Below are 14,732 nucleotides of genomic sequence, written 5' to 3'. Positions count from 1 at the left end.
TCTCAAACTGGGGTCCGCGGTCCTTTAGGGGTCCGTGAGGGAATTTTCTGGGGACCGCGAAGTTTTATTCAAAGTGTGATTGAGAATCGATTGTCTCCATTGCTAACCAACAAAAATAGAATTGTTCGCGCATAATCGTAATGTTTTTGTCTCGTCCGTGATGTCACATACTGTCTTTGAATCATTAACATGCGCAATTTTGCATACCAAGCCAAAATCCTGTAATCAACTTTCGTTTTTCTGAAATGCACATTCAGGTTTATGGACCGCGATCCCTCGAAATAATGGCAAAGGGACCGTTTTGTAAAAATAATGAAACGTTTGAGAACCACTGAGCTATAAACCCAATTCACAAAGCCAAATTCATACCAGAGTTCCGTAACGATTTACATTTACCTAGTTTTTTTTTTTTTTTCACGGGGTTCGAACCCAGGACTCTCCCTGGGACGAAACCCGATCAGGGTTTTTTATGTCTGTATATGGGTCAGGCGCGCCAGACCGTTCGGCCAAGCTCCTGCCCTACATTTACCTAGTTTTTTTTTTTTTTTTTTCACGGGGTTCGAACCCAGGACTCTCCCGGGTATGAATCCCGATCAGGGTTTTTTATGTCTGTATATGGGTCAGGCGCGCCAGACCGTTCGGCCAAGCTCCTGCCCTACATTTACCTAGTTTTTTTTTTTTTTTTTTTCACGGGGTTCGAACCCAGGACTCTCCCGGGTATGAATCCCGATCAGGGTTTTTTATGTCTGTATATGGGTCAGGCGCGCCAGACCGTTCGGCCAAGTTCCTGCCCTACATTTACCTAGTTTCAATGTAGTTTGCATAAAAGAAGCTTAGAGACATTCGGCGACAACGCACACTTAACAGCAGTGTCCACTAACGGGCGATAAAGATTAAGTCGACAGCAGTTTGACTCAAAGTGAAGGGAAATTTGTTTTTCAAATTTAAAACCTGAAATAGGCAGAAAATATTATTAATTGTTATGAGAGAAACTTAATCTTAACAAGGCGTTTTAAGATTTCTTGATTTTCTAGAAATATTTAAGTCGAAAGCAATGTTAGGTTACAACTAGCCAACGGTTCAATGTGCATGCTAAAACTTTGATTTAAGATTATCTTGTGGCATGTTTTTTTTTGAATTGAACGTCCAATCTTAGTTAAGGACTTTATACATGCAGACCACATAAAACAGGAACTAAACGTTGATTGAGCAGGTAACTTGCGCGTGTTGTGACGTCGTACAGGCCTTAAAACGTGCAAGGAAAGGAACAGCCTAGAGCGATTTCGCGTAGCTGCGCACGTGGAGTTGATAATAAGCTGATGTCACCAATTTCATGCGTCAAAGAGCAGGTAATCACAACGTGAGAGAACAATGTTATAAAACCTTGCTACAACGTGTTTTAGAAAAACCGTCCGATTAGAAAAAAAATAAAGCCATCTAATTAACTTTACAATCTGTTTGGTTAAATAACAAATCATCTATAAGAAATCAGCTACAGCTATAAACATTTCTGTACAATTTTAAATCAATTTATTGAATTAGAATCTTTCCTTACAATAAAACAACCTTCTATTGGAGTTTCCTTTAAACTTAAGTTAAGGTCCATCACCTCACCTCATCAACAGCAAGATTCCCGCAAAATTCCTATCTGCTGAAGTAAGAGTCCTAACCAGAGGTATTGCATTCCTATCAGGCAAACGGCGGTTTTTCTACACTCGCCCTTACAAAGCCAAGGCAACTAGATCAAATGTCTGTCATCACCCAACATAGAAATTTACGTTTGTGATCCATTAAGGTTTCGATTACCAGTTGGTTTTAACAACTTTTAAGGTACGTTTGTGAAATGAACCTTGAATTTTTACTGAATAATTTGGCCGTTTAAAATAAGTTTTCATCTTTCTGAGAATAATAAAAAGTTTTGTTACATTTCTTTAAAAGACTGAAATTACAAGCTTTGTACATGGTTTTTAAATAGTAGAAATGGATGACAACACGTTGTTACTCGAAAAAGCTTGTTGCAAAAAAAAACAATAAAAGTGCGCATCTGTATGTACACGAAAAAAACGGTACAAGACGACATCGGCGCCAAGAGTCAAGTAGAAAGCGATAAAGATTCATAAAACATTGCCACAATAGCAAAGACGTGCACTGGCAATTTGACACGTACCATGTACGCGCTGTTAAACCTGCACAATTAAACTTGACAGGCGGTCTGGATTCTTGTATGGGCAAAAGGGATTTCCCGAAATAGCTTGGCCAAGTCGGATTTGGCACACGTAAATAGTCTTTGTATTTGAAACAAAGTTGATTAAAAAACACTTGATTTGTTCAGAACAAAGCACATATTTTATTAACATAGCTCAATGGATGAACACATTAAGCTCGTTAGGAAACTTGCTTAAGTGCGTAAATAGGGTAAGTTTCAAATGGTTTAACGCACAATTTTTGGAAAAAATCCTTTAAAACCCTGATAAATATGGTATATACCGATAAATATGGTAGCACATATGTGCGTCATTTGACGACTTGGACAAAGTGTTGTTAAATTCAGTTGCCACTTTGCTGAAAGGTTTTGAAACCAACGGGTTAATGATTGCCAAAGTGTACACTAAAATCAGCAAGAAATGTACCAAATGTGAAAAGACGCTATGGCATCAGCGATAACATCATGAATTTTACTTTTAACAACTTGTATTCTACGAACGTAATTTTTAATGGTAAAGTAATTTTTGATCGTTTTTCTGTAACTTAGCATTTTACTTTACTTTAAACCGTTCAAATTCAATTGCATTGGTAACTGTAGCTGTAGGTGAATCAATTTGAAACGGGGGCCATGCAAATACTACAAACAGTAATGTGTTTGCAGGAAAAAAATAATTGAAGTGGGAAAATTGTCATCATCAACAACAACGGATGAATAAAACAAAACAAAATATATTTGGTGACCATACTGTTTCATCCAAGATTTGGTGTACTGAATTATGAAACAGAACAGGCCGTGGTTAATCATGAAACAATAACTAAACATGTGGACAGGTTTATAGAATTCCATGGCAGTCATTTACATACAATTGACATGCTAAGGGCACTTTTTCGGTGCTGGGAAGATGACATAGGATCTGCCAACGGATTGACTCTTTTATAAGCGCACAATACACCAGTTCCAAAAGGCGCTTCAATTCAATTCACGCCACACAATGCCATGTTGGTCGTCATAATACAGCCGTTGTTACACCGGAGCGAAATATTTTGAACACAAATGACTGTTTCAAATTAAAACTAGTGCTTTTCATTTCTTTTTGGCAAACTTGCACACATTTTTGCAAAAGGGGACCTTTGTTGTTCAATGGTGTTTCATGTTAATGTGTGACAATTACTTTTATTTGCAAAGAGCTATTACATACAAATTGAAGGGAAAGTGTTATGTCTTGTAAAAGGTTGTTGCCTTCAGACTTGCCCAAAACAAATTTACAACAGAAAACGTGTGATATGTTTGTCAAACGCGGCTGGGCCGTCATATACGAACCGTATGTGCGCAACCGACTCCAGAACAAGGGCCAATTTGCTCCTCAAACAATCGTTTTTATCCATTTCAGCAAAGGTGTAGCACAGAGGCGCAGCACGTTCTCGCCAAAACCGGTCGGATTTTAAAGAAATCATATCATACCCAATTTACTCATGCTTAAAAGTTTGAATCGTTGTCTTAATTCTCTCAGAAGATTTGACTTGACAATTATTTTAACTGTTTATGGCATCACCATATTTATTGTTGCATACTGAAGCGTCTCTTTATTTCGCATTTCACAGCCTAGCTCACAATTAGGCTGCTGTTTCAGCACCTACGCCCACGCAGTTTAGCCTTCGTTGTGCCTGGACTATTTTTGCGAGAGCAAACAAGTCTGTTACGGTGTTTGATTTTGTTTGGACACTTCGGTCGTCGTTTGAGTGCTCTTGACTTGAGTTTGTAAAGTCAGCAAAAATCAGCGAGCTTTTGTTTGCTGTGTCTGTGTGGTGTAGTCGACTATAGCCCACAAATATCACATTGTTTGCAGTTGTTTGCATTTGTAAGCGAGTTATTCATGACCAAACATAAACTATATACTACAAAACAAGCATATTACTTTTGAGCGTCCTTGCTCCCTTGTAAACTGTTACGACTGTTTATAACTGATCCAAATTTAGATTATAATAACGGGCAAATTATTTCTTTGACGTACCTACGTCAATGCAGTCAAGCTATCAACGCGAAAGTCAAGGTTTTGTGTTCGCACATAGCTCGTTGCGGTTGAGTAACCTTGAATTTGTGACGTAGAGGTCTTGTGACTGAAGAAAAACAAGCAAAATTCGGAAAAGTCTAGAATGCACGAAAGGAATGGTGCCACTTAAATAAAGATAATGGTGTCCTCCTTGCGTGCGTGCTACAACAATTTAGCATAGCATTGTTCTTTACAAATGGCTGGGAGCTTAATAAATATTGCTTAATGTTTGTTGCTTTAATTGATCACGTGAAATTTAATGCTCGTTTTTCTTTGAGGACAAAATCCAAAATGAGGTCAAATTGGCTTCTAAAGTTTAAATCCTCTTGGTCCTTGACAAACACCCTAACATACGCAACTAACCGCCCGTGCAGGTAACCGCTGTGGTGATCTTAAAGACTGTAGTTCGGAATTTTTGCATAAAAACTTGAAATCTATGACGACTCAAACCGTAGCTTGCGACTTTACCCGTTTCGTGGTGCTTTTAAACATGCCATGGAGTCGAACAACTCCTCCAGAAACTCTTATTGTTCGGGGCGATGCGAGTCATCTGGAGGATGAATAATAGATGCTGTGTCCTCACTACTGGAATAAATGTCTTCATCTTCTGCCACATCAGCTTCGACAGACACTTGGGTCGAAACTTCACCGGAACAACTGGGCATCATCTCAGGCATTCTGTCCACTGAGTGATGAGGTCCGTAATAATCCCTTCTGTATGCAGGGTTCCTTGTTTCTGCTTCGGATGTATAATGGGAGACCTTGGCTGATGTTTCAGAAGGTCGGATAAGGTTCCGTGATACAGGGGAGCTACAAACCCTCTGCGTGTAATTCCTGGATGTGTTATCCAGTGGGTTGTACAGCTGTTTGAAGCTGTTATCCTCGTTGCGCATGGGAAAGGTTTCGCAGCTTCGAACCTCGTCTAAATTAAACAACTTCCGTTTAATGTTTGTTCAAGCACAACTATAGAGAAATTGACTTTTGAAATTGAATGTATGTCAAAGTTTGAATATTTATCATCTGACAATTCAAACGTATTTATCTTACCTCGGGGTTCCGACAAAGTGCTTGCTGTCTGAGAGCTAAGCGACGGCCTGCTGCTACAAGCAGCACTGTTGTAGTCGGTGCTGCGAAAGTGCTCAGCAGCTGGTGGTTGGTAGGAGGGGACTTGATCGCCATGGTACTCGGGCGGTGGCTGATTTAGGTATCTGTTTTGCTCAGGTTGGTGTTGGTTTTGAGGTGTGTTGATGTGAACATCTCTTGCGCTGGTGATCACATAAATATGGGAATCATTATTGTTTCGAATCGTAATAGGACCTGGAGTTGAGTCTTGACGGTTATCTCGCGGATCCGTTCGACGGTTATAGGAAGAGGTCGTAAACGGCTCAGCCTTGTTGGGGTGTTCTGAAAAATAAATGTGAGTCAGTCATAGTTGCCAGAATAGGTATTTCGATTACTAAGCAATAAAACTGATCGACTAAGCTCATTAAATGTACCATAAGCGAAAAAGTGATCCCACAGTCCCACATAATATGCACATTGTCTATTATACTTTTAAAAATACTTATATTTCGAAAAATAGATATTCTATTTACCTTGTCGTTTTTCGTCAATGTGGGTAGTGTATGTCTCTCCAGTGCATTCCATAGTTGGTTTCAGAGAATAATTAATAGGTGGGTCTAGAGAAGTGATAATTATAATTAAAATGGTTTCTTCAGTTGATAAGATATTTTTTACCAGTTTTTATCTTGCAAATAAAAGGACTGTTCTCACAAGTTATTTGAACAGCTGAGTTCGGGCTTTCGGTATATGCTCCAACAGGTATGGTCAACTACTTTTCTAAAATAAGGTTTTTCGGAAAGTGGGTTAATAACGTTAATAATAAGATTGCGCAATTACCAATAAAAAAGATCCGTTAACTGTTCTAGAGAAGTTGATAGGTAAACACTGGCGTATTGTACTTAAGTGCTATTTCGCACAACCAGCTTAAAAAGACATCGTAGGCGATTGTTTACCGAAATCCTCTGCACCAAATTAAACATTTTTCGCCCAAATGTCAAGAAACTGTGCGGTTAAGTAAGAAACGAAGGTTTTGCTTAAACATCTCTTTTGACCGAAATCGAAACTAAGGTAAGCACAGAAACTTCACGCTCGATTGGACACCTGGTACGCGGGCACCCAGCAGACGGTTTCTTACAAATAACGTTAAGTATGTACTCATTGCTTAGTCTTATTTACCTATGGTGTATGAAGGATACGATGTTTTTTGCGGGAGGTCTGTATCTGGAAAACCAAAAGTATCTAATTAGAATCGCTGAAAATTTTACGTTAAACGTGTCATGCAAACTACGCAAATCGTATTGAGTTTCATGGCACAAGACAGGATGTATGACGCACGAACGGGTCGGGGTCACAAATTCGCTGTACGGAAGGCAGTTCTTCGCTGCTCGAACGGAAATACCTGACAGTTTTAAAGCTTAGACAACTATTAGCCTTCGAGGCACTTTTTAACTGGAAAAATGAGTTCACATTCTTACCACATTTTCCTGTTTCTTCAATCGGGCGGGAAATAAACGGCTCCTCTTCCGCTGGCCTTTCATCAACTGCAGGTTCTTGATTGTTGTCAGCATTCCCGGGGATTGGTGCTAACGGAAGAGCTGGGGTCATATGTCGGGAATCAGGCATACGACATCGACATTTTTCGTAAAACTCGCGGATTTTTCCGAATTTAAAATAACACAGCAGAACCAAAATCAACACACACACCGCCGACCCGACTGAAATAAGGGACACCAAAAACAGCGTTGCCCAACTTTCTTCCTCAGTTTTGAGCAGCCCGTCGTTGACAGGCAAACTTAAGGCAATTGTCGGTCGTGCAGTTGCTGCTGTTGTGATGGTGGTCTTGGGAGCAGTAGTAGTTGTTGTTATTGTTGTTGTAGTTAATTTGGTTGTCGGGGGCTTCGTCGTTGTTGAAGCGTTTTTGGTTCTTTTCATGTATTCGTAAGCGTATTCCAGGTCCCAGCAGCTGTTTCTGCAATAGTTACAAAACTTTTTTTTGCAAAGTCAAATAAAACTGCTGATACATTATTACTTAACAAACCTAATTGATACATAAACTTAACAAGCTCGATTAAAAACACATCCAAATGCAGAACTTACAAACAGTAAATTGTAAACGTGTTTTTGACTAAATAAATTGTACATGTCCTTGCGTTAAGTATGTGCAATGATCGCCGTAAATATTGTAACATTGTAAAAAATATTGTAAAACTCTAACTTTTGCAACAAAAAATGCATAAAATGTACCGGTAAGTGTATCTAACGAAAATGTACTTTAAACATTTTCTAATCAATTTAACCCCACATTGCCAACCCGACCTGAACTTGTATCACGTGTTGTAATGGCGTGGCTTTGGCCCAATTGAGGTCTTCATGGACGAATAGGTTTTTTTAAGGCAGCCCATTGTGAAACATGGGGTTTTACGCTGAATAGTCAGAGGGTGGCGTGATTTTAAAAATCTTGGCTTTAAGTAAGTGGCTGCAAACTGCATGCATTGCAACACCATGTTAAAAAGGCAAAATATGGGAAAATCTACAGCCAACCTGATTATGTCATTACTACAGGGCATGGAACGGTCATTGTCAGAAGCTAAAAATAGCATTTTGTGTAATATTTTATGCACTTGTTCAACCAATTTGCCACTACATCTCAGTCCGTTTTTGCTGTTTCCTAGACATGTTTATGTTCGAATGTGTACTATTAAAAACCGAAGTTAAATATGGCGCCGCTATTGCACACTTTAGCGGAAGAGCAACAGTTCACTTGTCGTTTATTTGTAGGTCATAACCCTAATTAGACAACTAACTAATGTTGGGGGCATTCCGTTCAACATACATAATAGCAAGGGTAGTTTACAAAAATATTGCTCTATGAAATCAGCCATATGTAAATAAACCATATTTGTGAATGAAAACGCTGGTTGCACTTTACGGCAAATTTTTTTTTGAATTGCCTAAATTAAAGAAACGAAGCTTCATGGATTTAAAAATAAGGTTTTAGGTTCGTAAAGTTTACGCTTTACAATTTTCAACGATTTTCGAAAAAAACTTTTTCTAGTTTAATGTGACTCACTTATTATACTGCCCTTATTTGAAACAACACACTGTTTACAAATTAAAATTGCAAAAAATATGTGTACTTACGGTACAAATGACTCGCATAGTAAGTTAACGTCATTTATAATTCCTTGCTTGTACTGCTCCAAGCATTGGCGGGCGACATATTCACTTGACGACCTCGGACATGTAGAACAAGGACAACATTCCTCAGTAGTGTGCACATAGTAAAACCTGAAAAAAATGAGTTTGAAAATATTACTGAACTAAAGGTATGAATAATATGTTACTGTCGTTAAACAATCAGTTCACAGAATAAGTTATTTTGCCATTTTTTAACAATACCAGCGTTCGGGAAAATAATGCCAATTGTTTTCAATTGTTACATCAGAAGCACCAGACAACTAGCCCGGGATCGGTGCTTTTTTACACTTTGGTTACGTTATTTGTTTGCACAAGCCCGAATACGCAAGAAGTAACCAGTTAAAGCAACTCACTTTTTTATGACAAAAAATCGATTTTAACCAAAATCGGTTGGTACTGTAATTTCCCTTGTTGTTTATTTGCTTTCTATGTTAAGTAGAAAGTCCATTGAAACAAAAGGGCTGTGACCACATATTGCATCATATTCATGCTAGAGCAGGTCGTTACACCTTTCAAATCTAAGAAAAACACCCTAAGGATCATAAAACCATAATTTCCGGGCGGAAAGTACAAAATGTAGTACACCAAGAAAAATATTGTATATTTGTTAATTGGTATTAAATATTCACACAAAACTGTAAAAAGATACTAGGGCACTCTTCTGAAATACAGGATTGTTTGCAGTTTGTACCCAATAATGAAACTTTGTTTTAGAACAGGCAATCGTAAAAACTTTGGGAAAAGCTAAAACAGTACGGTATGCAAAACATATATGACTTACTCTGGAGGACAATATTGAAACGATCTTCTAAACCGTAAGCCGACCTGTAAACATAAAAATCCTTAAAAAATATGCAACACCATATGTCAAAAATACATAGAAGTTAAATGATATGCTGCCTAACTGTGATTTGTCGAATTTATGACCATTGTTTTTTAAATTCAAATAATGACCATTGCCTACAATTATACTTAGAAGTTACCAACAATTGGAACAAACAACAGACTTATGTAATGTTCAACAGGCCATACTCGGCCACTTATGAAATGTGTAAATGGAATTAATTAAGAAAAATAATGGAGGATAGTCTCACAATTAGGCCAAAACAAAAATCAGGGAAGATGATTTTTTCACATAACAGAAAACCTGTTTACCTAACCCGGTAAAACGGAAAAGCGTCGCACGCATATTGACCAAGTAAAACGCGCAATAATAGCAAGAAACAAGAGGAAAACGAGAAAGGCGGGTTGCTTTTGGAAATACCCGAATCATACATTCCCAAAGCCAGAACTTAACAATAGGTAGACTGCACACCGTAGTAACAACTGAACAAAGGAGGGAGCTAAACGAGACTGAGCTTTGTCACTTTGCCTCTGTTGACGCAGAATTTTTCGACTCGACAAATTGGCATAAGCTTTCACGATGAGACATGTACACGAAGGGTTAAATTTTTACCCAGGCTGCGACGCGTTTCGAACTCCTGCTGCATGAATTACGCAATTGGCGACTGGGCAAAAAAAATGTAATCATACAGTGTTTTTAGTGTGTTGGTCTACGACGAAGGACAAATCCAGAAATTATATCACAGGGGATGGGATGGATCAAAATTTTTAAATCACCCTTGCGCAGACGGTAGTTCTGTTTTTTCATAAACAAGTGGGCTCATAATTAACACAACAAAATGAAATGATACAAAAGTATTGTTACACTACGATTTACCCAAAACTTATATCGTGAAAATATATGAGTGTTGGTGGAGTATTGCGAATATTTTTGTGTTTATATTGCTTCCTAACCAGGATTTAGGTGCTTCAAACGGTGAAAACAGTGTTGGAAATTTATGTGCACAAAACCAAGCGCTCAAATCCTGGTTAGGAATCTATGTGTGACAAACCACGTTTCTATCCTTGACACCCACCGATGTTTAATTTGTTCGGTTACCACGTTGCTTTGCTTTCAAAATTACTATGTTATCTCAATGATACGCTTTCGGCCAATACTTCGCCCCATACCTTTTTGTAACAACCTTATAGTCACGAATTTCTAACGAAGCAAGCTTTAAAACCGCGACGGTAAAATTTCGACTTTATTTGAGACCACAAATGTATTCAATAACATTTCATCCCTTTTTTGCGCATAACAAGGCCTAAAGTAGCTTGATTTAGAATAGATCACTATTTACTTTTTCTGTTGAATTAAAAGAATATGACGTCTCGACGAACTGTAAAAAAATTGTTTTTGTATTTCCGAACACGTAAAATCAACAACCAATCTGAAACCAATGGTTTCTAAAAGGATTTAAACACGACCGTTAACGTGTAACGGTGATATTATCGTGTTGGTTGTAAATACTGTCCACATTAAAAAATTTACGACAATAATAGGCTTACATTTTGGTGGTACCATTTTTCCATTTTGCACTTATTTCTGTACACTTATTTAAGCCTGTAAAGAATCTCAATTGTTCAGGCATTGTTCAAAAATATATTTCGACTGACAGTTGATGCTAGCCGCGTTTGGAAATAGAGTTGTGCCCATTGTAACCCTTGTGTCCTTTGGAATCGGCGTTATTGCTTGGTGATTGGATAACGTTGGATTATTTGTGTCATTTGCCATAACGACATACACTTTAAACTACGCAATTTGCAACTACAGCATTGCAACCCAAGATCCCTAGTAAACATACAATGGGCCATTTTCGAGGATTAGACACCTGGAATATCATCATAAGTTTTCTCAACAAAACTGTGTTTTTTTTACCAAAGAAACCAACGTAAAAACTCTTCAGCCCAAAAGCTTATAATTTCGGTTGGTGTCAACATATTTGATTTAAACAGCAAGTGACGCCATGTTTGATGCTTCTAAATAGAAAACTCATTCCCAATTAACTGCCTTACAGGCAATGGTGGGATTCAGTCGGTTCGCACCGGTCCTATAGAACCGTCTCACGGAATGTTATGAGATCAGCGAACCGGTTAGCATTACTGGTTACTTTCAATGGACTTTTGTCATAGATACGGCTGAAAAATATGACTTTTGTGATAGAACCGGCTGACAAATATTTTGAATCCCAGCACTGCCTACAGGCATTAGCAAAGGTTTTGGAATATTAATTTTATTGCAACCCTTGTCTACATTACTGCTAACCTTAATACACTAAAAGAGTAATATTTTTAGTTAAAGACAGCACAACAAATAAAACAACACAACTAAAACATTTATTGAGTTGTTAACTGTATCTGGCATTGATAATAAATTATTTACACGGTTTCAAACTAGGACCTGCACAAATCGATTGTTGAACTGGTAATTCAATTACACAAATGAATCATCAAATGAGTGTTACCGGATTAATCTTTACGTCTGTATAGCTACTGAGCTTGTAGTGTATGGCTGTGGTTGCCAAACTTTTTTCTCGCGAACTAAATACTTCTAAAAAATGGTGCTTTTTCCCAATTCACAGATATAAATTCTATTACTTTACTTGTGCTTTTGTCTAGAAAATAAGAAAGTTTTTCGAAAATTCCGGTTTCGGAAATGCTTGGTCAAAAGAATGTTTTTAAAATGGGCATAATAAACCCATTTAGCTTGAACTTTAGAGCTGGTTCGATGCATTATCAGCCAGATAACACTTAACAAATAACGTATGACGTCGTAAACAAAATCAATCATTTTCACGCCAAAGAAAAGTGTTAGGAAATTACAATTAAACAACAAAAGCGCCACGAAACGAAGATAAGAAGTAGACACCCTCTTAAAAAAACAAGCGTCCCAACTTTAGGTCAGGACCCGCCTTAAATTTGACGTCGGGGCCAGGTTTGTTAACCAACGATTCTGAATTGCACAATTCCTCTGAAACTGATTTATTGAAAATACACCTAAACCTGTTAACATATAAGCAGAAATTTTGCCTTCATACAACTTTAAAATCTTTATTTTGCACAGGTAACCGTATAATTATCCAAAGCATCGAGTGATGTTTTGATAAACCTTTCGAACTATAACATCGTATTCAAATGTGCTTTATATTGGAACGTATAATCTTGTTTAAACTCTCTTGAAGCTTTGTGGTGCACATTTTAAAATGTGGTTTCTATTTACACTGCAAAAAACTTGTCTAGGTCCTTAAAATACATTCTAATTTTACACCTTTGTTTACACGATGGTGAATTAAAAAGTAAAACAAAATCCGAGCGTATTATAGGTTAAGACTTCGAAAATGTGGGGTAACTTGTGGCAACGTGTAATAAATCGTAGTTGTTGAAAAGTGTGCTTTGATATTGCATGGATAGCATCAATCTGTACACTTTTTGCGTTTTAGTTTAGATCATGCCAAATCACCGGCCGTAAAAAGTGGTTTGAAAAAAGTTAGGCTATTAGGAACCACTAGTCTTGCAAGTCAAACACTAAGTCTGGGACTGAAGTGACAAACACATTTGTTAACTTGATACCGTTGTGTAGTTAAGCGTGACGTTGGAATGTGGCAACGTTGACTTGTTTGTCTTCCACCCTACGTACCCACGTTAAGCGTTAAGTAACATAGGAAACCAAGTAAAAGTGTTACCTGGAAAAGCGGCGGTAACCAAAACACCCTAGGTTAGAGGTTTAATAGCCTTGTGACGTAAGTAGTATAGTAACAATGCTGTTGCTGATCTACATGTCTCTCATTCATATTCAATTACAGTTTTTTGTGCTTGACAGCAGTGCGCTTCAAACTTTTTTACGTTGTACTCCCTTTACAACTTTCTAGCTTTGTATACCTTACACATAAAGTTAAAAAAATCAACTGATTTCATTCTTTTGCTAGGCACAAGAAATTTAGCAAGCAAAAGTGTAACAAACGGAAAAAGTTAATTTAAAGGCTAGCTTGTTGCTGTATTGTTTCGACAATGCGGACATAACGTGGTGTTAACTCGTTATCAACAGAAAAATGCGATTCATACTGCCCATAACGTTAACAAAGAAAGCTGTTAAAAAATCGCCTTGGAAACTAAACGCAGTCGTGTGACACAACGCCTACTGCGTTAGGATTAAAGCACTTTAAATGGGTTGGCAAAAATGACTTTAATGTAGTGGTGGGATTTTTTTGTCAGCCGGTTCTATCACAAAAGTCAAATTTTTCAGCCGGTTCTGTTACAAAATGTCCATTGACAGTAACCAGTAATGCTAACCGGTTCGCGTCAGCCGGTTCTATATAGAACCGGTGCGAACCGGCCGAATCCCACCACTACTTTAATGTGTTTGGTCTTATTTTTCTAATGTTGATTAACCGAAATACCTTAAATGAAAGTGACATAACTCAGGGTGCAGCGAACTTAGATAAAGTTTAGGTTGCAGCAGTACCAACAGTCGTATCAAAACACTTGAAGCGTATACAATTACAAAATAATGAATTCCAAGTCACATACCTTTGTGTTGATCCCATAACAAAGCGTCAATACAGCGAATAGAACAATCACATGTTTCCAAAATTCCATAATCCTGTTCATTGCGTACTAATATGACCAGTGGCAAATCGTGCTTTTGGAACCTATGCCACCTTAACAAATTACATTTCTTCGTAAAAAAGGATTAGGTTAGTTGGTAAAGGAGTCGATTAGGTCATTCAAGGAAATTGGCGAGCATGTACACATTTAGCAGAATTTGCCGCCAACTGCTGCGAAATCGAACATGTAAGCACACTTCAAAAGAACATTTAACACTCAGTTGTAGGTTATGGCATGTTTAATGCCATTTTGCATTTACTGCAGAACATGAACTACTGCTTTAGATTTTCATATTGTAACTCTACAGCTCATAAAAGTTATTCGGTCAATTCATTTTCCTGCCCTTTAGCCAAGTCATTATTTCCTGCCTTTGTAGCAGCTGCTATTCGCACAGCTATCGCCTTTCCATCTGTAGCCAAGCACAACTTTCAACAGAACACGCTTGCGTAGATGACAATAGCCGGGGCATTGTTAAAGCACCCCAATCGCGAAGCATCTATCGCGCAATGCACAAAGCTCAGCCTGTCGGAAAAGCGGTTGAGAAACAATTTACCACGAAACTGGAAAAGAAAAAGGGACCGAAAGCCGTCTTCGAAAGCAGTGCGTTTCTCCTGAAGGTGCGTTTCGGCATTTGGGTTTGGCAATTCTCTGCGCGCTTTGTCCCTACCATGTGTTTGTGTTCGTTGCGTTTTTTTTTTTTTTTTTTTTTGTTATACCCGCACCGAACCC

At 38.0% G+C, this 14,732-nt stretch overlaps 1 protein-coding gene across 1 annotated transcript; it reads right to left on the bottom strand.

Moving 5' to 3' along the window:
• Nucleotides 1-2,001: 2,001 nt before the first annotated feature.
• Nucleotides 2,002-9,340, bottom strand: LOC145205423 (uncharacterized). Its single transcript, XM_080078144.1, has 7 exons — nt 9,298-9,340; nt 8,460-8,606; nt 6,794-7,287; nt 6,495-6,539; nt 5,852-5,935; nt 5,304-5,660; nt 2,002-5,178 (listed from the first exon to the last, which is right to left on the bottom strand). The coding sequence occupies exons 3-7, from the start codon at nt 7,248-7,250 to the stop codon at nt 4,781-4,783; spliced, it is 1,341 nt and encodes a 446-aa protein (XP_079934270.1). The 5' UTR covers nt 7,251-7,287; nt 8,460-8,606; nt 9,298-9,340; the 3' UTR covers nt 2,002-4,780.
• Between the last annotated feature and the right edge of the window lie 5,392 nt (nt 9,341-14,732).

Source organism: Phallusia mammillata, chromosome 8 (genome assembly GCF_965637545.1).
Source record: "Phallusia mammillata chromosome 8, kaPhaMamm4.hap1.1, whole genome shotgun sequence".
Classification (NCBI taxonomy): domain Eukaryota; kingdom Metazoa; phylum Chordata; class Ascidiacea; order Phlebobranchia; family Ascidiidae; genus Phallusia; species Phallusia mammillata.
Note: the sequence above shows the minus strand (reverse complement) of the source record. Positions and strands in the feature narration are given on the sequence as shown.

Bases quoted from the DNA above. Each gene is read 5' to 3' on its own strand.
- LOC145205423 (XM_080078144.1), bottom strand. From the start codon at position 7,250: ATGAAAAGAACCAAAAACGCTTCAACAACGACGAAGCCCCCGACAACC. The intron at 6,540-6,793 runs GTAAGAATGTGA...TTGGTTTTCCAG, and splicing joins TGAAGAAACAGGAAAATGTG to ATACAGACCTCCCGCAAAAA. The intron at 5,179-5,303 runs GTAAGATAAATA...TGTTTAATTTAG, and splicing joins CACTTTGTCGGAACCCCGAG to ACGAGGTTCGAAGCTGCGAA.